The 25,602-nt window shown below is 54.4% G+C and overlaps 1 protein-coding gene across 11 annotated transcripts in view; it reads right to left on the bottom strand.

The window, feature by feature from the left end:
* CLIP2 (CAP-Gly domain containing linker protein 2) overlaps positions 1–25,602 on the bottom strand; it is a 76,742-nt gene that overhangs the window by 11,785 nt on the left and 39,355 nt on the right. For 9 of the 11 annotated variants that reach the window (XM_033839488.2, XM_073792016.1, XM_073792017.1 and 6 more), the window contains 8 exons: positions 19,182–19,306; positions 17,480–17,693; positions 16,643–16,840; positions 15,619–15,722; positions 13,559–13,619; positions 7,302–7,406; positions 4,708–5,643; positions 2,396–2,453 (listed from right to left, as the gene is read on the bottom strand). In XM_033839488.2, coding sequence (XP_033695379.1) covers positions 2,396–2,453; positions 4,708–5,643; positions 7,302–7,406; positions 13,559–13,619; positions 15,619–15,722; positions 16,643–16,840; positions 17,480–17,693; positions 19,182–19,306 — 1,801 coding nt within the window. The remainder of the gene's footprint in view (positions 1–2,395; positions 2,454–4,707; positions 5,644–7,301; positions 7,407–13,558; positions 13,620–15,618; positions 15,723–16,642; positions 16,841–17,479; positions 17,694–19,181; positions 19,307–25,602) is intronic. The other 2 variants (XM_033839495.2, XM_033839496.2) reach the window with 1 other exon arrangement.

Below are 25,602 nucleotides of genomic sequence, written 5' to 3'. Positions count from 1 at the left end.
ATGCCAATATTACTCAGCTATAAACAGGAATGAAACACTGACATGTGCTACAGCACAGATGAATCTTGAATATATTATGCCTCGTGAAATAAACCAGACATAAAAGGCCACATATTGTATGGTTCTATCTATATGAAACATCAAGAATGGGCAAATCCACAGAGACAGAAAGCAGATTAGCAGTTGTCAGCAGCTGCAGTGAGGAGAAAATAGACAGTGACTGATAATGTACATGCGGCTTCCTTTTGGAGTGATGAAAATGTTTGGGAACTAGATAGAGGAGGTGGTTGCAAAACATTGTGAATGTATTAACGCCCCTGAATTGTTTGCTTTAAAATGGTTAATTTTATTTTACGTTAATTTTGTCTCGATTAAAAAAAAAAAAAAAGAATGGCTGAGAGAATTTTGGAAAAGCAGAACAGGAAGACTAGCCCTGCCAGTAACTGAAATATAAACAAAGCTTCAAAACACTGTAGAAATGGCACATGAAGAGACAGACAAGTCACTGGAAAGGAATCGAAAGTCTAGAAATAGAGCCAATTACCCGATGGAATTTAAAGATGGTAAATATGGTTAATTCAAATCAGTGGAGGCAGGAGATGAGGTTTTCAAAAATGGTACTGGCATAAGTGGGTACTCTTGGGAAAAAAAATAAAAATGGATCCTTACCTCACACCTTATAGAAGAGAGAATTCTAGATGGATCAGAGATTTAAACATAGAAAATGGAACTTAAAAGGTACTAGAGGGAAAAAAAAAAAAAAAAAGGTACTAGAGGAAACCACGGAATACATTTTAAAAATAATAAACCCAGGATCCCAAAAAGAAAAGACCTATGTTTAAAAATCTGCACGGCAACCACCACCCAAAGAAGAGTCAAAAGACAAACCACAAATGGGGCGAAAATGTTTGCAAAGTCATATATAAGTAGTTTCTAAAAATCAACAAAAAGATCAATAACCCAACAGGGAAAAAAATGGGCAAAGGATGCAAGGAGAAATGGCAATAGAGTGTCACTCACAGTAAGGGAAAGGCAAGTTGAAGCTACAGCGGGTAACATCTTTTACAGCTGAGATAGACAAAGATCACAGAGTTTGATGAAATATTTTGTTGGTGAAGCTTGTGGGGAAACATACTTTCAACCAGAGCCGGTGGGAGTTAAAATGAGTTGAGGGCTTCCTTGGTGGCGCAGTGGTTGAGAGTCCGCCTGCCGATGCAGGGGATGTGGGTTCATGCCCCTGTCCGGGAGGATCCCACATGCCACGGAGCGGCTGGGCCCGTGAGCCATGGCCGCTGAGCCTGCGCGTCCGGAGCCTGTGCTCCACAACGGGAGAGGCCACAACAGTGAGAGGCCCGCATACAGCAAAAAAAAAAAAAAAAAAAAATGAGTTGAGCCTTGGGAATTCCCTGGCAGTCCAGTGGTTAGGACTCTGCGCTTTCACTGCTGATGGCCCGGGTTGAGCCTGATGGAGGGCAAGGTAATTTCCTGCAGCAGGGTTTGTAACGGACAAAAACTGGAAACAACCCGTGATCCATCAGCGAAATACATGATGGTAGCTCCACACGATGGAATATTCTACACCATACAAAAGAATGTGGAGACAGGGAGCAGTCTCCAAGATACAATATTAAATGGGCAAAAAGAAGTAAGGGGCCCGAAGGAGTTCCCTCGTGGGCTAGTGGTTAGGACTCCACACTTTCACTGCCGTGGCCCGGGTTCAATCCCTGGTCAGGGAACTGAGATCCCGCAAACCGCACGGCGTGGCCAAAAAAAGAGTAAGGGGCCCGAATAGTGTGGGAAGTGTGGCACCATCTGTGTCTGTGCTTGTATGTGCATAAAACATCTCTGGAAGAGAGACATGAGTTGGCCAACGTTGTGCCTTTGCGGAGGGAACTAGGTAGGGGACAGAGGATGCTTCACCATATGCCCTTTGAACAATCTGAAGTTTATACCTATTTTAAAAATAACGAAACCAGGTCTTCCCTGGTGGCACAGTGGTTGAGAGTCCGCCTGCCGATGCAGGGGACACGGGTTTGTGCCCCGGTCCGGGAAGATCCCACATGCTGCGGAGCGGCTGGGCCCGTGAGCCATGGCCACTGAGCCTGTGCGTCTGGAGCCTGTGCTCCGCAACGGGAGAGGCCACAACAGTGAGAGGCCCGCGTACCGCAAAAAAAAAAAAAAAAAAAAAAAAAAAAACACGAAACCAAACATACAATCAGGTTCTCAATAAACTGAGCCTCCGCCCTCCTCCCCTCGTGGGTGAGTGGCTGGTGCACGCAATAGTGCTCTCACCAATCGGCAGATGATGCAAAACAAAGCGGGACCCAGCTCAGAGGCAGGACCGCCCAGCCTTTCCCCATTGCCCCGCATCTCATCCGGCCCAGCGGCCACTCACCCTCCACAGTCTCCTTCATCCTCATCTTCTCCCCTGAAATGTCGTTGGACTCAATCATCTGAAAGGAGAGCCTGGTAAGGGGGACACTCGCCTCCCCCTCTCGGCCCTCAGCCCCAGCCAGCCCACCTCTCCCCAATTCAAGGAGACTTTCAGGGGCTCGATGAAGCAGGGGGCACAGAGGTCCTTGGGCTAGCTTCCCTGACAAGAGGACCCCCTCTGCTCCCAGGGCCCCGGAAGGCTGTTTACGTAGCTTCCACGTGATCACCTCCTAACCTTTCCTTCGTGCAAACGCCTATTATATTAAACAGATGTCTCCTTCCCTGGGATGCCTACAGAGATTGGTCCTGGGACTCTGTCTCCACCATCATCCAGAGGCAAGACTCCCGGCCTTGGTTCCCATCCATAAAGCAAGAATGGACCGCCATGGGGCAGCGTGTGCTGGGCACGCACCGGGGTCGGCTCCCGGAGGGACTTCAAGAAATGCTACTTCTTTTCTAACACATCTTAAAAAAAATAAATCCAGAAGCCAAAGAAGAAAAGATCAACCAAGGAAAAAAAAAAAATCTGCGTGGCAAACATCAGCACGCTCCTTGCTGCCTTTCGGTAGAAGTTTCTGGACTCCTGCCCAAGCTGGCTGTCCCCTGAGCCTGCAGTTTGCGATTCTGCACTGCATACCAGGGCAGCACAGAGCTGAGCAGGCAGTCACCTCCGTCCACCTGCCCCTCATACTTCTGCTCGTACATCCCAAGCCCTGCTTTAATCTCAGTTTGTTGCGATTAACTAAGCTTCCTAGATCTTAATTTACACACACTGCAGGGAAAATGAGGCACACACTAAAATTTTTCCAAATTCCTATACTTACTACACGAGACCAAAAACTGAGTTGTCCCTGGACTTAAATCTTTGAATCTGGGAGGCATGTGGGTCCAGACCAAGTCCCCACGTGTGTGGAAATCGAGAGATGGGCATTCCTGAGATCACCACCCACTCCTTGGCTTGAGGTCTGTGACTGAGGGGCAGCAGGCCATCCTGTGGAACCACCGCAGCCCCAAACCTCCCCGGCTAAGGAGTCCAGGTCCTGGGGTCCCAGGCCTGACCCTCCTTGCCTGAGCAGCCAATCAGGTCATGCGTACACAGCTAACCTGAGGATCTTCCTTTTCTCTCTGCCCAGCATCCTGGGAGAGCACTTGCTGGTCCCTCCCTGGGAGAAGGGGGCAGAAAGGCCGGTGCAGTGGGACCTCAAGGTGTGACACGGGCAGAGCTCCTTTTACAAAAAAGGCACCCCCTGTACGTGCAACTCCTGAATACTTGTGGCTCAATTGTTAAATGCTGGTTTAAGTGTACAAAGGGAACCAGAAGCTCAGGGACCCCCAAGGCTAATAAAGAGGCAACGATCTTGCTGCTAGCTGTCCTATCATGTAAGATTTGACTTTGTCATCCCGGGCACCCTCTGCTGGCCCTTAGGCAGTGGGGCTGGACGCAAGCTCTGCCACTGATGGACAAGAAAACCTGGGAAAGGTACTCTGCCTCGGAATCTGTTTGCTCATCTGTGAAACGAAGCCTATATGGACCTTGAAGGAGTCCAGGTGAGACAGGGCATCATAGGGCCTGCACCCGGTGTGCTGCCCAGAGCCACTCATAAGGCCCTTCCTGCCCCTGCTGGAGCACACGCCCAGGCTACCCGGGGTCTTGGCCTCCCCAGCATGCTCAGCTGGGACTTCTAGATTTGGAGCAAAGCTGATTCCAATGGCAGCAGCCTCTCCAGGGTCCCGCTCCAGGGACCAGCCCACTCTTGGGAAAGCGGCTGCTGAACTGTTTGCTCAGTCTCATCAGGACCAGCAGGTAGGGGGCCGCCCTCGGGTCCCCCAGGTCGGTGCTCGCCTCGGAGATGGGCAGGGTTTGCCCTCCACATGTCTGCCAGCCCAGTGCCAGAGCATCTGGTACTGGTGCCTTGGGGAGGCCCAGGAGCCTGCACAGGAGGACGTGTCTGGGGACTGGGAAGAAGGCTGTTCCCTGTGCCTAGATACACATCTCTCCAGGCCTGGCCTGTGGGGACCCAGCCAGGTCAGCTCAGACCGCCTTGGGGCCCCACAGTCACCCGGGCCTGCTGCCCTTCTAATGGAAGGACCTCCTCCTCTGAGCCAGGTGCCCTCCGACCTCGCACGGCGTGCTCCTGGGGGCAACGAGGACGCTTCCCTGGACTGGAAATAAACGGTCAGTAGACGCCTAGACCCTCCCCAGCCAGGCCCTCGAGCCCGGACCGCTGCCGTCCGTGGTCCCCGCACAGCCAGGCAGGAGGGGTGGCCGCCTACGTTGGTGTGCTGGGTCGAACACAGGGACTCGACAGCCTGGAGTCTGTTTTCAGTGACCAGAAGCTTCTCCCGCAGCCTGTCGGCCTCCTGCTTGCTCTGGGCCTCCGAGCGCTGCAGCAGCTCATAGTCTAGCATCTTCTTCTCGGCCAGGGAGATCTGCTCCTTGAGGAACGCAATGGCCTGCGCCTGGCCCCGGTACTCCACGTCCAGCTTCTCCAGCTCGCGCCCCCGCAGCTCGGCGTCGCGGCACCGGTCCTGGGCCTCCTGCAGCTCCAGCCGGTGCTGGCTGGCCTGCACCTCCAGCTGGGCCCGCCAGTGCTGTTGCAGCCCGGCCAGCTCCTCCTGGGCCTCTTGCAGCTTCTGCCGCAGGCCCTCTTTCTCCTTCACATGCATGGCCGTCTCAATGTCGTGCTTGGCCCGCAAGTTGCCCAGCTCCAGCTGGTGCTCCATCTTGATGCCCTCCATCACGGCCTTCAGCTCCCCGATCTCCTTCTGCTGGGCACCCGGGCTCGAGTTCAGGGTGGCCTTGAGGTCCTCCAGGGACTTCTGGTGGTCCAAGGCCAGCGAGTCCAGCTTGGACTTCCAGTTGTCCATGAGCCCCATGTTCTCGCTGGTGGCCTGCTGGACCTTGGCCTTGAGGTCCACCACCTCCTGCGCATACTTCTCGTTGGCCGCCCGCAGCTTCTCCACCTCCGCCTGGTAGGCCCTCAGCGCCTTCTCGTACTTGTCCCTCAACAGGCCGCTCTCCCTCTGGTGCTCCTGGCTGGCGGACAGCAGCCGCTCCCGCAGCCGCAGGGTCTCGGCGGCCTCGGGGTGGTCGGCGGGTGGCGGGCCGGAGTGTAGCAGGCACTGCTGTAGCTCCTGGATCTCCCCGCGCCGCAGGCTCAGCTCCTCCTCCAGCTGCAGCACCCGTGACTTCTCGGCCACCGTGGTCAGCTACCGGGAGAGAGGGAGACCGGGGTCAGCGGGCCGGCTGGAGGGCACGGGGGAAGGCCGTGAGAAGGGAAGGACGCCCCACTCCACCTGAGCGCCGCCCTGCCCACCGCAGCTCCCAGGGAGGCTTCCCCAGCCTGTGTCCCAGTGACTCGGGGACTCCCTGGTCCCCGCTGCTCTAGGCGGTTTGGGAAAAATCGGTGGCAAAAGGAAACCATCTATTTGAGGTTATGGCTTTCTTCAAGTTCATGTTATTTTTAAAGGGCAGACACAACAGAGGGAATTCCGTACTATCCTGCTCTAGAAAAGTTCCAGCCGGAACGAGCTGATTCACAGAGAGGCCTTTTGGAGGGGGTGGCCAAAGAAGGGTCCAGTTTAATGTTTAACGCAGAAGAAAAAAAAAAAAAAGAATGCTCCCAGACCCTCCTTCTGATGGAAAACTCTGAGATCAGAGGCTCCGCCCGCCAGAAACCTACTTCGACCGTGTCAGTGATCACAGGTTTGGGTGCAATATATTTGAAAGTTTTAAATCTTTTACAAGCTTAAGAAATTTGTTTCTGAAGGTGACCTTTACTTCAATAAACCTGCTTTTGTTTTTCTAATCAGGTTGAACCCTAGAGGAAGATGCCTTGGTGTGGAGGACTCCAGCCTGTCAACCGTGACTGGGTCCGTTTCTTCAAGCAGACTCCGTGTCCATGCATGTGTACTGCACACGCAGTCACCTGGCAAAGGCCAGTGTGTGGACAGGGACCCGTGTGTGTCTCCAGATGCTCACGGGCACACACGTGCTCACTCGTGTACTGAGGCCGACCTGCGGAAGCCAATGGTCGCCCACCCCACACCCACAGCCTGTGTTCGGTGGTTTTCCCCAAGCTCTGCTCTGCGGCTGCTTAACTCCACGGCCGGGGGAACTGCAGCTGGGCTGTCCGCTGGGCTGACCAGCTGTTTGGATGTGTGCCTGCCTGGGGGCCCAGCCCCCGGGGCACGCATGATGGGCGTGGAGGGGCTCGCAGGGTCTGGAGACTGGACTCAGACCCATGCCCTGGGAATCAGGGGGGACTTCACTCCCACGCAGAGCTCTCCCTGGCCCAGGAACCACTCCCACCCTGGGGCTGACACCGAGTCTCATGCCCTGGGAACACCCCACTCCCTCGAAGGCCCACCACTGCCCCAGGTCCTTCAGGTTGGCCCCCCATGCCATTTTATTTAAGACCCTCCAGGCTAAAGAATCCACAGTTAAAGGACCCACAGTCTCCCAACCTCTGCCTTCCCCAGCCTGGGGAGAAGGGAGGCATGGATAGGTTGGCCACAGAAGGGGCAGAATGTTCCCAAGAGCCCCCGATTTCTGAAGATGACAAAGCACGGTCATGGCAATGCAGTGGTGGGGGGGCGGGGGGAGGCTCGCACAGAACGCTCCCAGCCAGTGGGTCCACGAGCTGGGGAGCAAAGTCCCAGAGAACCAAGACCCCCTCCTCTCAACAAGCACCACATGGCCACGGAGCATAGAAGCACGTTCCTAAACCTCCCTAGAAGGGGCGCAAAAGGAAAGAAAAAAAAAAAAGTGAGGAGAGCGGCCAGAGAGAGAGAAAATAATAAAAACAGGGCAGCTGAAGGGGCGTCAGCAGGCGAAGGCGCTGGTGGCAGGAGGTGGCGGCGGTTACCCTGTTGTCGGCTAATTCTCGGAGCAGCCGCTCGGCCTGCGCCTTCTCCAGTAGCAGGTGTTTCTCCAGCTCGCCAATGCGCGCGTGCTCCAGCTGCGTCTGGGTCTGGTCCACCCGGGGCGGGTGGCGAGGTGGGGACAGGAGAGAGGGGCACAGGGACAGGAAGCCGGAGGAAGAGAGAAAAAGAGAGAGAGAGGCAGGTCATCTTCTGTGCACAAGGCAGGAGAGCAGGTGAAGGAAAGAGAGGAGGTCTGGGGAGGCGGGGCGGGGTGGGCCTGCTGCCCGCCCCTCACTGTGTCCCTGCTGGGTGTGTTTAAGGGCAGAGCACAGACTGCAGTAACCCTGCCCAAGCCGGCCCCTGGAAGGGGCAACAACGGGCACCTGGATCCCTTCTGTCACCCCCAGGTGGCCCTTCCCCTTGCAGCCCCGGGGCAGGAGCCAAAGCCTACTCCCCCCGCCCCATCGGGAAGCCTAGGGCTGTTTCTCATTTTAGGCACAGAATCCTGCACACAGGAAGCCCCTGTAAATGACCCCAGGATTCCTGGCCCCCAGGCCTGTCTTAAAGGTCAAAGAACCGACTGAACAGGAGGTTTTCAAATATACCCATACGGTCAGGATTCTCCCGGCCAGGCCTCCTTAGCGGAGGCTGGACTAGGCCTCCCACCGCCCTGCCCCAAACCCGGCCCCAGCACTGCCCACTCCCCAGGCCCTGCCGAGGACGCCCGGCCTCCCGAAAGCACAAGAGCACTTTTGTCCCTGCCTCACAACACCCGCTTCACACACTGACAAAGCCCGACATTCTCCGGGCATCCAGGCTGGCATTTGGATTTCCCCTAAGAGATCTGCGAGGGCAGCAGAAGGCTGAAGGCCCAGGGCATCCAGAGGGGTCTGGACACCAAGCTCTCCATAGGGAGAAGCCAGGGTGCTCTGTCTGCATCCTCCCGCGCATCCCGTCATCACCAAGGAGAGACGAGGTGAGAGCAAATCTGAGCGGCAGTTCAGGAGAGGCAGGGCTTAGCACCGCAGCCTGTTGTGTGAAAACCAAGAATACGCCCGACACGGGCAAGGGTAATGGTGACGGTGCAGACTCACAGTACCGTCCCAGAAATACTCGTGCAGTTCACCAGGAGCTACAGAGACCTTTATGTCCTCTGGCCCATGATCGTATTCCTGTGAATTTTCCTAGAGGAACAAATGCCTCTTCTCTCTCTCCCCCCAAGAGGGCAGCATGCCCCAGTGCTAAAATACAGCCCTGCTCAGTCTCTTCCAGAAAATTACAGGCTGAAGATGGTGCCTCAACCCCAGCCTTGCAGGGACCGTGTCACCTTGCTCCTTCTCCTCTGATGACAGGCACAGCGACCCTGCCCAGGACCCACACTTACACAGAGCCTGATCACAAACACCATATCTGTGGCCCCGAGGGCAAGAAAAGCCTCCAGCTTCACAATTTCACGGGCAACTTCATTTGGTAGCCCCTCCAAAAGGACCCTTCACTCTCACTTTCAGAACTCCCAGCCTCCTGGTCCATGGGGGCACAGGAGAACCCATAGGAGCTTGGGGCGGGGGGAGAGCCCCTGAAGCCTAGATTTTAGGTGAGATGGACGACCTGGGAGGATGTAATTTCTGTCTCACGTGCCAACTTTAGAACCCAAGCCCCGCCCCCTCGCACACACACACACACACACACACACACACACACACACACACACACGGGGTATCTCGGTTATCTCCCTATCTCACAGCGGCCACTCCAGGGGAACACCTCAGGCTCAGAATCATCCAGCAACTTGGGGCAGCAGGAGGCCTAAACCTCAGACTCCCAGGTTCTAGAGCCAGGGCCTCCCCACCCCCAAACCAGCCTCACTCCACGGAGCGGAGACACAGACTTCCAGCAGCAACACTGAGCAGTGACGGAAGCTCCTGAAATGGGGGACTCCCTGTGTCCCTGGCCCCGTCCAAATCCCAGAAGCTCGGTGAAGCCTGGCCTGAGCCCTTGACCTACAGCTTTCCCCCTTCTCCTTGCACGCACGGTGTCTACCCCACTCCAAAGCACAAAGTTACTGCCTTGGGACGCCCCTCGGATAACAGAAAGCTGCTATTATTAATTGGGGAGGAGTCTCCCCAACTGCACCAGTGGCTCCTGAAGGCCAGAGGCACGTCGCCCCTCTTAATCTCCCTCCAGGCCTTGAGCTGCACAGCCAGTTCTCAACAAATAGCTGATTCTGAGTTCTGACTCTTCCCCTTACAATGGGCGTTCCCATGCCAAGGAAAAAAAACAGCGAGGCGCTATTTAATTCACAAAACAGTAACACAAATCCCCTGGATGATAAAACAACAGCAAAACCCCAGTATCTTCAAGTCTAAGGTAGCTGCCTGACGTCCCCACCAGGGGGGCAGCAGGGAGTGGCACATGTTTTCATGAGGCAACATGAGGCCACACCCATTCAAGAACCACAAAACATGTCCCCGGCCTGTTTTCCAGAAGCATCTCACCATGCTGTGCCCTGCTCTGGCATCGGGGACAGGAAGGAGCGCAAGACAGACAGGGCCCCCCCAAGGGGCTTACATCTGGGGGGGGATGCAAACAATACGTGACCAGTGAGGACCATTTCAGACTGTGACTTGGCCTAGGAACAGAGCAAGGAGGATGACGCAAAATCAAGGAGGCAGAGAAGGGCCCTCTGAGAAATACAATTCAAGGGGAGACCTGCAGGAAAAGCAGGAACTGGCTGACCAGGGCAGGGGTGGAGGAGAAACGACGAACCAGCGCGTGCAGCAGCTCAGACAGAGCATGGGGTGTTCTAGCTCAGACAGGAGCCCCACACACCTGGAGCAGGGCTGGATCCCCAGGGTCGTCCCTGGGCTACAGAGCCCGGCTTTTATCTAGAGTTGCGCCACCAGATGTGTGAGCAAGGAAGGGGCAGGATCTGATTTATGTTTTCAAGAGATTTGGTCATAGGCTGTCTGCAGTTTGCTTCAGAATAACCTGAGACAGGGCTGCGGATGGCGGTGAAACAAGAGTGGCCAGGAGCTGATCATTGTTGAAGCTGGGCGATGGGTAAATGGAAGTGCATCACACCATCCTCTCTACTTATGTTAAAATTTTTTCCCACGTTAAAAAATTTTAAAGATTCTTTTTGAAGGCTATCTGGCTTCAGTGTGGAACAAGAGAGGAAACACAGGGGCCAAACAGAGGGGTAACTTGTCCCAGGTCACCCACTGTGACCTGGTCCAGGAAGGTGGCGGCGGGGATGAAGACAATTTTGGAGGCAAGGTCAAGTGGGTTTCTGATGGAAGGACGAGGGAAAGAGAAGGTTCAAGATGAATTTTAGCTGCGGGGCCTGAGCAACCATGTGGATTGTGGGGCCAATTACTGAGATGGGAAGGATAAGGGGGGTGCGGGGTGAAGGGGAGGCAGGAACAAACGGAGAGATCTGTCTGGGGCACGTTACATGTGGGGGGTGCTGTCCTGGGCTGAAGAGCATCTCCCCAAATTTCATGTCCACCTGGAACCTCAGAATGTGACCTCGTTTTGAATAGGGTCTTTGCACATGGAAGTAGTTACGATGACGTCATACTGGGTTAAGGTGGGTCTGATGACTAGTGTCCTTATGAGAAGGTCACGGGAAGAGACACAGGAACACACAGGGAGGAAGGCCACGTGACGACAGAGGCAGTGATGCGGCGACAAGTCGAGGAACCCCAGGGGCTGCCAGCCATCCTACCAGAGCTGGGAGAGAGGCATGGGACCGGCCGTGTCCACACCTTGATTTCAGACTTGTGGCCTCCAGCACCGTGAGAGCATAAACGTGTGCTGTCTGAAGCCACTGAATTGTGGTAGTTTTTTCCTGAAGCCCCGGGAACTACTACAAGTAGCTGCCACTTGCTCTTCCTGGTGGGGATGTCCAGTGGGTATACTGGTGTGGAGCTCAGGGGAGGACCAAGGGAATCGTGGGCTTATAAAGGGCATTAATGCCACAGACTGGACGCTCTCAGGGAGAGTGTAGACTGAGACTGAGCCCCTGGACAGGCCAACATTCAAGGTCAGGAAGGAGGTGAGAGGTTGGAATGGGGCACCTTGCGTAGCTGGGGGAGTGAGGACAGGAGAAGGACAAGCAGAGAACTGGGGTGACATAGCTGGAGGGGGACCAGAAGCTCAAGGATGTATTCTGGGTTTTATTTTTGACTTTTAAGACAGGTGAGGATGAGAGGGACTTTTGCCTTCTGGTTACCATGAATATAGTCACAATAAAAACAGCAGCAACGGGGCTCCACTGCCCTTGGACTGAATTAGCTGTCTGTCACTGTCTGTCCCACCCCCACGCCTCTCCCAGCCAAGGCTGATTGGATCTGGGCTGGACACCTGATCCAAAGCCAGCCAGCCCATTGGCTAGCCTGGGGCCAATCAGATTCTCCCAAGAGGACAGCTGGGAGATAGTGGGTGCTGAAGGCTGGGCGGATCCAGGAGGATGGGTGTCGGGGAGAAGGGAGCAGATGTGCCAGGAGACTTGCAGACACGGTGACAGACAGACTGACCATGAGTCATGAGAAGAGGGAGGCCCCTCAGTGGGGGAGAATAGGCTCCATTTCTGATGCTGTTCCTCCTTCTGGTTCCCTGAACTGCCTGCCATTGGGGCTGTGAGACTTCCCTGCAGCCTTTCAGTAACCCCCGGATGACTGGACTTAGCAGGAGGGGTCTCTGTTCTTTGCAACCACAGGTGCTTTTCCCAGAAGCCCCCCCCGCCCAGCCTCTGCAGAAGGGCAGCCGCCCAGCAGGAGAGCCTGCTACACATCACCACATGACCTGCCCCCTTGGCTAAGACGGAAACTTACACTGGAACACCCTGATACCAGGCTGGGGTCCCTACACCAGGCTGTGCCCCAGTATCCATCCTTTAAGCTCAGGCAGCAAAACCTGCCTCAACAGGGGCAGCTGTCCGTGACCCTAGATCACACATGTCTCTCCCTGAGCCGTGGTCATCCAGGGACAGGACAGCCATGTGCACAATTCTGCTGGACGTTGGAAGTCACAGGGGTCTTAACACGGCTTTGTCACAAAATCAGAAACCGTAATTTCCCCTTGGAGCTCAGACATGATCTAGTGCAGTGATTCCCAAAGCATGGTCCCCAGACCAGCATCACCTGGCAACTTGTTAGAAATGCAGATTCTCAGGGCCCACCCAGACCTACCGAACGGCCACTCAGGTCAGGGCCCAGCATTTCGTGTCTGAACACACCCTCTAGGTGATGAATTCTCAAGTCTGAGAATCACTGACCTAGTTCAACCTCCTCATTTTACAGAGGAGCCAACAGAGGCCCAGGGAAAGGAAGAGGCTGCCCAAGGCCAATTAGGGCCAGGACCAGAGTGTGGAGAGGGACTGAACTGACTGCCCCCTGCCCCATCTGACGGTTCTGGGAGTCCTTGTCTTTTGTCACCTCCCAGGGAGCAGGAAGGGTCTCAGTGGAAAGGCACTCCTGCCCACCCAACTGTGAGCAGGCCTAATGAGCCCCGTGGTCTCCAAATGATTTGGTGAGGGGGGCTAGTGTTTGTCCTGGGGGACAGGGATCCTTAAGTGCTTTACTCATTGATGTGAGCATCCTTCATCCCTCAGCTCAGAAAGGGTGGGTTGGATTGCAGAGTGAGAGTGAAAGGTCCAGACCCCTCGTCCAGGTGCTATAACTGAGGAGGCGCTGTAACTAGCCATTCTTACGGGCTGGATGCAGGAGTCAGGAGTCCTGGGTCCTGGTCCCACTGGCTGCTGACTTGCTCCATGACTGGGAGGGTCCCTTTGCCTTTCTGAGCCTGTTTTCCCGTCTATAAATTCTGTGACTCAACCACAAGCTATTTCCAGCCAAAATTTTACGTGGAATTCAAGATGAACAAAGGGCCCAGGGAACACCTTTAGGGCTACTGCCCAAGAAAGAAGGGATGGGGGAGCCTGGCCACTATGTCCTCAGGCCCAGCTCTGTGGATGCCTTGGGTCCATTCCACCCAGCTGCTGACACAGGAAGCATGGTCCCTCTGGGGCTCCTGGAGCTGAGCCATTCCCACTTCTGACACCTGAGTCTCTCATGACCGCCACCCCCCAACCCCCCCCCGCCAGGGTATGATCTTAGACCCTTCCCCATTTCTTCCTTGCAATACCCCCGCCCCCTCCCAGGGGGCCCAGAGTTGCTGCCTAGACCTCATGGCCATTTGCCCTTCGAGGGCGGGGCTTGGGGTGCAAGCCTGGGGTGGGGGGGCCTTTGACCATTACCTCCAGGTCTCCCTTGGTGATGGACTCCTCCTCCACTCGGAACTGCAGGTCCTCCACCTTCCTGCAGGGGGAGAGGGGGCTGAGTGAGCATCACCCAGAGGGGTGGGCTTTGCCAAGTCAGCAATAGCAGAGAGAGCCAAGGCCACAGGTGGCCCAAAGTCCACACTCAGATTATGCAGAAGACACTGCCCAGAGCCCCAAGTTCCCGGAAACATCCAGCCCTCCCAAATTACTGATCCATGCTCTACACAGAGAACACTGGCTTCTCTAAAATAGACACTGCTTTGGGAAAGATCCTCAGTGTTCTCCTTACTTGCTGCAAGAAATAAATCCTTCCTTCTGCAAAAAAATAAAAAAAATAAAAAAATACACACACACACACACACACACACACACACACACACACACACACATATAAAATAGGAATGTTTAATGCAGCATCCTTCCCCGCTAGGGTGGTTAAATAAAAAACAGAATGGATAGTAAATGGAGGCACTAACAGCTGTTTTCATCACAGCAGGGAACAGACCTGTCGCATGGAACAGTCTGTGGGGAAGGAGGCCAGGTGGGCTTCTTCCCCTACTGACCCCATTCTCATTCCCTCCCCTCAAAATCAGGGCCGAGAGCCCCAGCCCCCACTGCTTGGGCTGCTCCCTGATGTGGAGGGCCCCCAATGCCCTGCTGCAAGTGTGGGGCCCACCCTCAAGGAGACACCCACCCACCCCCGAGAGAGCACAGGGAAGAGACACAGGCACATTACAGCTCACAAAGCTGCTACTCCTAGGGCCTCGTGACAGCTCCCAGCAGAGGATGAAACTAAGACCCAGAAAGGGCCAGTGACCTGGCCAAGGTCACACAGCAAGTGCAGGGCAATGCTGGGACTTGCACCCAGGCCTTCCTGAACACAACTCCCACGACGTCTCAAAGATCTGTTTTTGTTTGTTGGCATCAGGCAAGTTGCCATGGGAACCAGATGCGTGGGCCCCACCGACCCTCTCAGGCAGATATGAATAAGCCCTCCTGTCTCCAAGTCAGACAGTAACAACAGCTCGTGGAGCACATGCCTCAGCTGAAAGCCCAAAACCAGACCCAAGTCGGGGGGAGGTGGAGGGCTGGGTCTGGGAGGTGCTACTGTGCAGGGGAGCAGAGGAAGCTGCAGAAATCTGTGTGTCAGCAGCTAGGAGACAAAGAGAGGCTTCTGGGCTGAGGGAAACCCTTGTCAGGCCCTAGTCAGCTCTGAGTTCCACCAGGTGACCCAGGACCAAGTCAGGCCAGAGTCCCCACACGGAGGGAACACAACTCCCACTTGCCACTGGTAGGACAGCAAGAGCCAGTGGCACCACTAACAGGCTGGTGACCTCAGGCAAGTCCGTTCCCTGCTCTGAGCCTCAGTTTCCTTTTCTGTGACCTGGGGGGCAAAACCTGCCTCCTGGGCTAACTGTGAGCCAGAGAGAGACAGAGCAGGTAAAGCGCCCCCAGCCCCGGGGCTGAGCCCCAGGCGCAAGGTGTTTCCAGGGGCCTTTTCCTGCTGCTTCTCTGAGCCTCGGTTTCCTGACACATGAAATGGGAATGAAGCTTCGGGACACGGGCTGTGAGCTCCACGTGAGGGACCTGATGCAGAAGGGGTGTTCCCTGCGCTGAACTGGGTCACGGGGTGGGGACATCGGATGCACGTCTCCCTAGTGAGAGGTCCCCCCACCCGCCTGGGCGTTCTCATGATGCTGCATGAGCTGAGCTGGGCAGGAACGGTGAACCCCATGTCAGGAAGGAAAACAGTGACGTATGTAGTGTCTCCCATGTGCTCAGTGTCATGCTGGGTGCTTTACTGGAGTTATCTCGTAAGTCCTCCCAACAGCCTGCAGAGATGGGGATCATCACCCCACTTAGCAGATGAGACGACTAAGGCCCACAGAGCTCATGTCACCAGCCCAGGTGACACAGCCAGTACGTGGTGGAGGCGGGGTTTGTGCCTGCTGGTCCCGAGCCTTGCTTTTCCTGGTCATCCTTAACAAGGCTCTGGGAAAGTGTCCCGCCAGGACCAGGACAGGAACGGCACCTACCTCCTCTCCTCCTCCAGCTGGTTGGACAGGTCCACCTTCTCTTTCCGCACGCTCTCCACCAGCAGCCGGGCCCGCTGCAGCTTCTCCTCTGCCTCTGCAACATACTGGGCCCCAAGCGAGGGCCAGGACAGGGTCAGCCTCCTCCTGGGGACCGGGAGCCAGGTGGGGGAGGGGTGGGTGTGGAGGGGGTGCAAGGAGCCAGGCCTGGAACCCAGCCACCCCTACTCCCCTACCAGCCCTAGTCTGACCGGAACCGTGGACCTAGATGTGAGGGAAGAGGGCCGGCTGCGTGCCAGGGACGGGAACCTCAGGTCCACCTGCGCCCAGTCCCTGCCACCTCCCTCAGCCCTTGAGGGCCTAAGACCTATTGTCTTGTCAAGGCCCCTGTCACGGCACACACATGAGCTTGGCCTTAGTAATTCCAGAACCCGAGGGAAGAGTGAGCCTGGCTCCAAATGGGGACAGGGGCCTCGGAGGGAGCTCCCACGTGGGGAACAAGCAGCAGGGAAGGGTAGACACATGACAGCAGCAGAGCCAAGGCTATGGGCAAGGACTTCCTTCCCTGAAACCCAACCCAGGAATCAACCTGCTCGAAAGCAGTCTGAAATGTGGACAGAGGTACCCCAAAAATGTTTACATCAGGATTATTTAGAAAAAGTGAGGAATTGGAAAACAACCTAAACACCAGCAGGGGACAGGCCACGTCAGTAAGGACACGGCCCGCAACAGACGGCCACGCAGTCCTTCAAACGGGGAAGAATTTTCCATGACCTAGAAATCGTGCTCGCACTATAAGAAGTAGGAAAAAGCAGGACACGCAACTTTGTATCGAGGTTCTGGAGGTGGAATGTGGACCTACCACTGGAAGGAAATTCACCAGGAGGATGAGGGGTGTTGGTAACATGCGTCTCAGTTTTCTCTGCACACCCCAAGTTCTGCTCACTGAGCGTGACTGAGGGACAAGACTGGCCCGAGGAGACCGCTGGTGCCCTCCGGGTGCTCCGTGGCCCTGCCTGCCACCCACCTGCTCATGCTGTGCCTTGAGCAGGGCGATCTCCTTCTCCACCTCACAGATGTGGCTCGTGGCCTTGGCCACCTCGGCCCGCTCCAGGTCCCGTTCAGCCAGCAACTGCTCGATGTGCTGCTGTTTCTCCTTCAGCGCCTCTTGCAAGGCAGTCGTGCCCGAGATCTTGCGGGCATAGCGCGAAGAGGTCTCCGTGAGCTGCAGGAAGGCGTGGGTGCAGGCAGGACTCAGGGATGCGGAGCACCGTCCAGGCAACCCACCACTACCCAGCAAGTGGGGGGCCCAAGTGCCTCAACTCCTGGGGTTCGGTTCCTCCCCTCCCAGGGCCCTAGACACTCTGCCTAGTTATGTAGAGGGAATCATGATGTTTGCGATCCAGGGAACTTCCTCTCTCAGGAGAGTCACAGCCCCTGGGGGTCTGCCTCAAGGTGGGCTCTCTCACCTGGGCCACCTTCTCCTGGACTAGGAGGAACCTCCCGTGTAGACAGAGCTCTGCTGGAAGGGCAACCTCACCTTCCCTCCTCACCCAAGGTGGCTGTGCCAGCCTTTCTAAAGCACCTGCCCTGCACCTGTATCACCTGTGTGCACCTGTATTACCTGCCCTGCCTCTGTATGACCCTCTTTAACTCCCAGGGAAGGGCTTAAGCTACTGACAAATTGGTAATATAAAAATAACAATAAATGTAAATGGGTCAATTTCTCTGTTAAAAAATATATACTTTCATCTTTGTTCAAAAACTCCAAACTGACGGATGCCCGGAACCAGAGCAAGTCAGGGGACAACTGGGTCTCTCTGTCCCCGCCCCACTCCCATACACACACCAGGGTATCCCTCACCAGGCCACTGCGGCTGGGCCGGCCCCCCACGGAGGAGGCCACAGAGCTGACAGAGCTGATGGAGGAACTGCTGGGACTGTGGGTCAGTGCCGAGACTCCCATGGCCATGCGCTTGGTCTTCTTGGCCTTGGCTGGGCTGGTGGATGGGAAGCCGATGCGGATTACCTTGTGGATGGGCGCGAACAGACCAAACTTGGGTGGGCACTGGAAGTACCTGGAGAGGTAGGAGAGACCATGCTGCTGTCACAACCCCACAGCCTGGAGCCTGGCCTGCCTCCCCTACCTCTTCAGAGCCCAGCAGAGAGAGGCTTCTCCTGGGGGACCCGTCACCCACACCCTAAGACCAATAGACAGGACTCCCAGAAAGGGAATAGAGGTGAGCAGGGCCTGATGTTCTGCATAGCCATGAACAGCGGTTGGGCATATTTCTGGGGGATGGGGGAGTAACAATTACCGAGCACCTGCTCTATGCCAGTCCCTTTACAAAAATGCTCATTTCGATCCCCCAACCACTCTATTGTTATCCATATTTCACAGACGAGATTTAGGCTCAGAGAGGTTAAGTAACCTGCCCACAGTCAGAGAGCTGGTTAAATGGCAAAGCTGAGACTGGACCCAGTGGACTCCAAAGCCCACTGTGCTTTGTCTCCCAAACATCAGTCAGAGGCCCCCAGCCGTATCTGCAGCCCCACTCTCATGGCTGCCTCTGGACCACCCCCAGCCCCAAGGCTCTCTGCCCATGGAGCCCCGAATGGAGAAGCAGAAGCCTGAAGGAGGCACCTTAGGCGTGGGGTGAGGGATGCTGCCCAACCTGTCCCTGGATTCTGAAAGCAAGAGTAAATTGAGAGAAACATCCGTCTTGAAAACAGGAAGGCAAGTGTTGTCATGGAAGTCTGGATCCTCTTCTCTCAAAACCTCTCTAGCCATGGATTCCACGTGGGACCAGGGACCTAGTTCTGTCCAGTTTCCCGCTCACCTTGAAACTGCCACCCCACCTGCCTCTTCCCACATTCAGGTCTTTGTGCAGCCTGACCCCCAGCCTAGCACACCTTCCTTCTCAGAGCTGTCGCAGCCTCACCTGGATGACAGAACCTAGCCCAGGGACAGCCAACACAGGCTCGCAGGCCACCGTGCCTTACCCCACACCCCCGACACTGCTCAGCCACAGCATCAACGCCCCCCCCAAAGGGCCCAGGCATGGCCTCAGACCTTCTCAACCCAGCATTCCTGGCAGTCAATTCCCTTTCATCAGAGATGCTGAGAAACCTGGGACCCAGCTGTGACCCTAACCTTGGCTGTAGAGCACCAAGCACTGCCTGATTATTTCCTGTGTCACCCAGGGCAACTCTCAGAAGGCAGCACCCCTGCCTCTCCTTTTCTGGTGCTCCCACCTCACTTAGTCATGGGTGGCAGGGGGAGGGGAACCCAGGGACAGATGACTCTCCTAGCGCTTGCTCGTGACTCTCTGTGTGACCTTGGGCAATGACCTCTCTGGCCTTGGTTCTCTGATCTGTAAAATGGGGGTGATAGTCCCACCGCCTGCTTCCGTGAGCTGCTATGACAGAAGGGAGGTGGTAGCATCTGTACATGGTATCTGGCACAGCCACCCAGATGCTTAACACTGGCATTCTCAGATGCCCCAACCCCGACCCCTGCACCCACCCTAGGAGAAGAGGACTCCCTTCCTCCCTCCCCACCATACCTGGTGCCCGCCACTGCCCCATCATTCTTCCCAAGGGGCTCGTCCAGCTCCACGCCACACCACTCGCCCTTGGCAAAGTCTGTCTCCCCGACGTACCGTACCACACCAGTCTTCGTCCCACCAACCTATAGGCACACAGAGAGACTCAGGTCCAGAGGATGCAGTGGGAACTGCAGAGAGGGCACAGGCACCCAGGTGCCCGGGCTCATCCCACGCCTCCCTTCCAGTGTGCAAGGGCAAGGGGAGATGAGGAGGAGGCCCAAGGACAGCTGGGAGGGGTACAGGTATAAACAGTGCTTCCCAGGGCTGTCCCGAGCAAGAGCTCTGGAGTCAGGAAGACAGACCTGCGTTCAAACCCTGCCATTTACAAGCTGTATGAGCTTGGGCAAGTTACCTAACCTCTCTGAGCTCCAGCATCTTCATCTGTCAAAATGGCTTTTGTGAAGATTAAGTACTGAATGTGCAGTGTCTGGAGCATACTAGAGTCTCAATAAACGTTATCCTTAAAAATGGTTTAGGGGGTGGGAGGGAGACGCAAGAGGGAGGAGATGGGGGATATATGTATATGTATAGATGATTCACTTTGTTATAAAGCAGAAACTAACACACCATTGTAAAGCAATTATACTCCAATAAAGATGTTTTAAAAAAAAAAATGGTTTAGGGAATTCCCTGGCAGTCCAGTGGTTGGGACTCCACGCTTTCACAGCCGAGGGCCCGGATTCAATCCCTGATCAGGGAACTGAGATCCCACAAACCGAGCTGTGCGGTCAAAAGGAAGAAACAAATGGTTTGAATGGAGGTTGCCAGGAGCTGGGCAGGAAGGGAAGTGGGGAGTTGTTTAATGGGAATACAGTTTCAGTTTCGCAAGATGAAAAAGACCTGTTGCACAACAATGTGAATGTACTTAATACTACTGAATTGTACGCTCAAAAATGGTTAAGAAGGTAAATGTTACGTTACGTGTATTTTACCACAATTAAAATAACTCAGGACAGGCCAATAATCAGGAATACTACTGTAACAATGATTTAAAAAACTTTCAATTCAAATTATATATATACATAAAGTTTTACATATATATATATATATATATATATATATATACACACATATACGTATATATATATACACTTCCAAAGCCTTAAAAAACCTTGTAAGTTTCTCCACCTCTCCCCAGAAGCACTTTCACTCTTTAAGATGAAGTTTTTGGTGTTGACCTCCATATTTCTAAATGACACGCTAATATTGCTACTTGTCAATTTTTCAATTTGGGGGTGACATCCATCTACGTCTCATCAGGGAAGGGCAGGCGTTGCCTCCCCATCACCAGGCTGCACACACCCCTACTGGGTTTCTACCCCTGCCACGCAGTGATGGCTTCATTTTGATCAGACTCCATTAAATAAATTTATTAAACTTAATTTCCTTAAATGTATCTTCTAGTACTTCTATCTTCTAGTACTTCTATCTTAAATTTATCTTCTAGTACTTCTGTGATGTTTCTTGTATCTGCAATCAGATTTTTCATTATCCAGAGCTTTTTTGTTGAATATCCGTATTTATATTCCGTGGCCTTCTGTTCAGATTTGACACTGGTATCACCTTCTCTTATTTCTCACAGGACCGGCCACCTTCCCCAGAGAAGCAGCTTCTGCGCCCTCTAGAGGGTGGAGGCTTGGCCGCCAGTGATCTAGGAGCTGAACGAGGGAGAAGGCAGTGGGAAAAAGGGGCTCAGCTTTTAGGATAGACATGTTCATTTAATCCTCCCTTTTCAGTCCAACATGCCAGGGGTTCCCCCATCCAAAGACTCCTTCTCTGAACCTCTCACGAGACAACCACTCACCCCAGACGTCTGCTGGAGGGGCAGTCACCGCACAGAGGTTGAGTCTGAAGATTTTTCAAACAACGTCAGCTCCATTTCCAGAGGCCACCATACGGCTGACTTCCCATCCTCAGGGGGCTTCTGAGGGAAACACTGATTGCTTCTCTGCTTTCCCCGCGGCTGCCTGTGCGCTGGGCTGCACTGGGTTTCCAGTGGTATTTCTGCTGTCTCCTCTCCTGTTCTCTTTGTCCTTGAGGCTTTAATACTTTTTTTTTTTTTTTAATCCCTTCACTGTCATTCTTGAGCAAATTCAGGAAAGGGTGAAAATAAATGTGTGTGTTTATCTACTGTGTTTATCTGAACCAAAATAGGACTTTCTAAATGCTACCTTCTCTGACACCCTTAAGTATGCCTCAGGTGTGCCCGAAAGGAACCAGCTCCCTAATTAAAACTCACTCTATTCCCACCATTTCTTAAGGACTGGCTACGTGCCAGGCACATTGAAGACATGAATTCTAAACCTTGCAATTCAGGAGCTCCCTGGTGGCCTTAGGATTCGGCGCTTTCACTGCGGTAGCCCCGGTTCAATCTCAGGTTGGGGCAATAAGTCCTGCATGCCGCGACGCACGGGAAAAAAACAAAACAAAACAAATCCCCAAAGCCATAAGAGAATACTACGAACAATTACATGCCAACAAATTCGACAACCTAGAAGAAATGGACAAGTTTCCTCCTCACCAGATCCCACTGCATGTGTGCCAGGCCCTGCCCTCCAAGGTATGAGACCTTTCCCTTCTTTCTTTTTTTATTATATTTAACCTGTCTTTACTGTACAAAATTAATAGACTTTTTTAAAGATGTTGCTTTTTAAAATTTATTTATTTGGCTGCATCAGGTCTTAGTTGTGGCACGTGGGATCTTCATTGCAGCGCGTGGACTTCCCTCTAGTTGCAGCGCGAGGGCTCAGTAGTTGTGGTGTGTAAGCTTAGTTGCCCTGCAGCATGTAGGATCTTAGTTCCCCAACCAGGGATTGAACCCGCACCCCCTGCATTGAAAGGCGGATTCTTAACCACTGGACCACCAAGGAAGTCCCTAAGAGACTTTGTTTTATAGAGATATTTTAGGTTTCTGGAAAATTTGAGCAGAAAATACAGAGAATTTCCACATATCCCCTCACCTCTCGCCCCTACAGTTTCCCCTCTTATTAACACCCTGCATCAGTGGGGTGCCTTTATTACAATGGTGAGCCAACAAATTGTTATTAACTAAAGTCCACAGTTTACATTAGGGTTCACTCTCGGTGTTGTACATTCTATGGACTTTGAGATATATAATGACTCGTACCCACCATTATAGTATCACACAGAATAGTTTCACTGCCCTAAAAATGCTCTGTGTTCCACCTATTTATCCCTCCCTCCCCTACCCCCTGGTCACCAACGATCTTTTACTGTCCCCAAAGTTTTGTCTTTTCCAGAACGTCATACAGTTGGAATCATATAGTACGTGGCATATTCCCACTGGCTTCAGTCACTTAATACGACGCATTTAAGGTTCCTGAGTGTCTTTTCATGGCTTGACAGCTCAGTTCCTTTTAGCCTTGAATAACACGCCACTGTCTGGACGCACCTTAGTTTATCTATCCATTCACCTACTGAAGAACATCTCGGTTGCTTCCAAGTTTTAGTAATTAGGAATACAGTTGCTAGAAATATTTGTGTGCAGGTTTTCATGCAGATATGTCAGCTCATTTGCGTAAGTACCAAGGAGCAGGACTGCTGAATCGCGTGGTGAGAGTATGTTTAGTTTTGTAAGAAGTGGCCAAGCTGTCTTCCTAAGTGCCTGTGCATTTTGCATCCTGGTCCTCCCCAGCAATGCACCAGAGTCCCTGTAGCTCCACTAAGGGACTGTCCCTCCCCACACCCCCACTGGGGGACAGGCTGGGCCCCAGTCTCCGGAGGGATGAGCCCCACCCGCTCCTTTTCCAGCCCCTGAGGGTTATCTGTGAGGCTGGAATCCCCACTGGCCTGGGCCAAACAGCGACTACATCCCGGGTCTCATAAAACAAGGGAGGTGGGCAGATTGAATTTATCTGTTTCTCCGGGATTTTCCTCTGAGGAAGTTAAAACAGGTGACTCGTTTAAAATAAACCCATGCATCTCGCCCACAAGGACAGACAGCTCTGCCATCAGGAGGCTGGGGCAAGTCCCCCCGTCTCACAGGGCAGCCATGAGGGTCCAGTGAGGGGCTCATTTCCAAGGCCTGGGGCAGCACCTGCTGGGCCGGTGGGGCGGAAGAGCAGAGCAAGCGGGGAAGGAGGGGGTCCTGGTAGGAAAGAGGCTGCTTGGGAGAGACAGGCAGGTGAGTGGTGCCACTGGGCCACCTTCAGGGAGATGAGGGGACAGAGGTGAGCAGCCCCTCTCGGTGACCCTCCCTGACCATGTCCACGGTCGCTGACCTGAACAGCTAGTGAGGGGCATCTGGGGCTCAATTAGCTTTTGCGGCATCAACGTCATACACGAGGTACCTCACTCGCTCTCAGGACCACCCGGCAGGGCCGTGAGTCATTCACTGAGCAGGAAGGTTTGAGCGCCTTCCTGGCACCAGGCTCTGTTGCAGGCACTGGGGGAGCAACCATGTGAGCAAAACACCACAACCTTCCTCGTCAGGGCGGGAAGCAGACAGCCCAGCAGTAAGTGAGCAAATGCTGTCATTCCAGGCGGATGACAAGGGCTACGTGGAAGAGTACCAGAGGGCCCCGTCTCCAAGAGGTGACACTGGCACAGAGGCCTAACGGAAGCGGGACAGTGAGCTGTGGGGAGCCCTGGGGTCAGAGTCCCAGGTGGAGGAGGTCAGCAGGGCACAGCAGAGGCACTGGCCTGGTACAGGAGCAAAGAGAAGGAGGCCAGGGTGGCCGAGTGCAGCCAGGACGGAGGGCGAAGTCAGATCATACGAGGGTGGGCGGGCAGACCACAAGGGTCTGGGGGCCATGGGAAGATGGGTGGGTTTTATCCCACGTGAGACGGGGCCTCCTGGAGTGTTGGGCCCTGAGTGGGGGCAGGGAGACCCAGGAGGGGGCGGCGGTTCCACTGCTGGAGAGAGAGGACCTGCCCACAGAGGCGGGGGGCTGGGGGCAGGGAGACCCAGGAGGGGGCAGCGGTTCCACTGCTGGAGAGAGAGGACCTGCCCACAGAGGCGGGGGGCTGGGGACCAACTGGGGTGTATTTTTGGAGGCGGCACCACAGGCCTGATTGTGAATCACGTGGTCAGGAGGAGAGAAAAACAGGACGTAAGGCCAACTGCCAAGTTCCTGGATTGGTCTGCTGGAGACACACGTGTGCCATTTACTGAGATGGGGAGGATGGGGGGAGGACGGTGGGGCGGGGGAGCAGGTCGGGGATGGGGGTTGGGTGTGTTATAGTTTGAACTGTGTTCCCCAAAAAGACATGCTGAAGCCCTGACTCCCACGACTCTGAGAGTAACCTGATTAAAAAACGGGGTCTCTTATGGGAGTTCCCTGGCGGCCTAGCGCTTAGGATCCCGGGCTTTGACTGCCGTGGCCCGGGTTCAATCCCTGGTCGGGGAACTGAGATCCTGCAAGCTGTGCGGCACAGCCAATAAACAAACAAACAAATACATAAATAAAAATAGGGTCTTTTAGATGTGATCACATTAGGATGAGGTCATGAGGGCGGGCCCTAATCCAGTATGACTGGTGTCCTTGTAAGAGAAGAGACACGGAGGGAAGAAGGCCACGTAAAGACTGAGGCAGAGACTCAAGGAGTGCACCTACAAGCCAAGGAATGCCGAGGAGTGCAGGCAACACCAGGACCCAAGAGAAGGGCATGGAGCACATGCTTCCCTTGATCCTTCAGAGACAGCATGGCCCTGCCAACACCTGGGATTTCAAATGTCTAACTTCCAGAACTTGGAGAGCGTACATTTCTGTTTTAAGTCATCCAGTTTATGGTACTCGTTACAGCAGCCATAGGAAACTAATGCAGGTTAAGTGGAGATGTTGACTAAGGGCTTGACACACGAGACAGGGGATGGAACCCTGATGGAACCCAGCCAGAAGCCCCATGACACACAGAGGAAGCAGGAGGCAGCTCTAGTACCTCCTGGGCCCCCTGCCTTACCTGGCTCTGCCCCCCATTAGCAGAGCCTGAACACGGAGGCCCAGCAGCCCTGTGTGCTCGGTGGGCCACCGAGTCCCCTCCTGCTAACCCCTCCCCGCTCCCAACAGACACCAGCTCCCTCTGCCTGAGTACCCAGGACAGCAGCCCCCAGGATGCCCCCTGGCCGGTCCTCACAAACCTCTCCCGTCTACAGCCAGGCCTCACACTGGGCATCACAGCACTTGCCCCTCAGCTGTGAAGACTCCGGGGTGAAGAAACAACACCCAGAACAAGGAAAGAAAACCAGCCTTTCCCGAGGGCTCACTACATGCCGGGAGTCTTCCTTATTCTAATTATTTGTTTGTTTATTTATTTATGCCACGCCATGGCATGCGGGGTCTTAGTCCCCCAGTCAGGGATGGTACCCACACCCCCTGCAGTGGAAGCTCAGAGTCTTGACCACTGGACCGCCAGGGAA

This window comes from Tursiops truncatus, chromosome 15 (assembly GCF_011762595.2).
Source record: "Tursiops truncatus isolate mTurTru1 chromosome 15, mTurTru1.mat.Y, whole genome shotgun sequence".
NCBI classification, from domain to species: domain Eukaryota; kingdom Metazoa; phylum Chordata; class Mammalia; order Artiodactyla; family Delphinidae; genus Tursiops; species Tursiops truncatus.
Note: the sequence above shows the minus strand (reverse complement) of the source record. Positions and strands in the feature narration are given on the sequence as shown.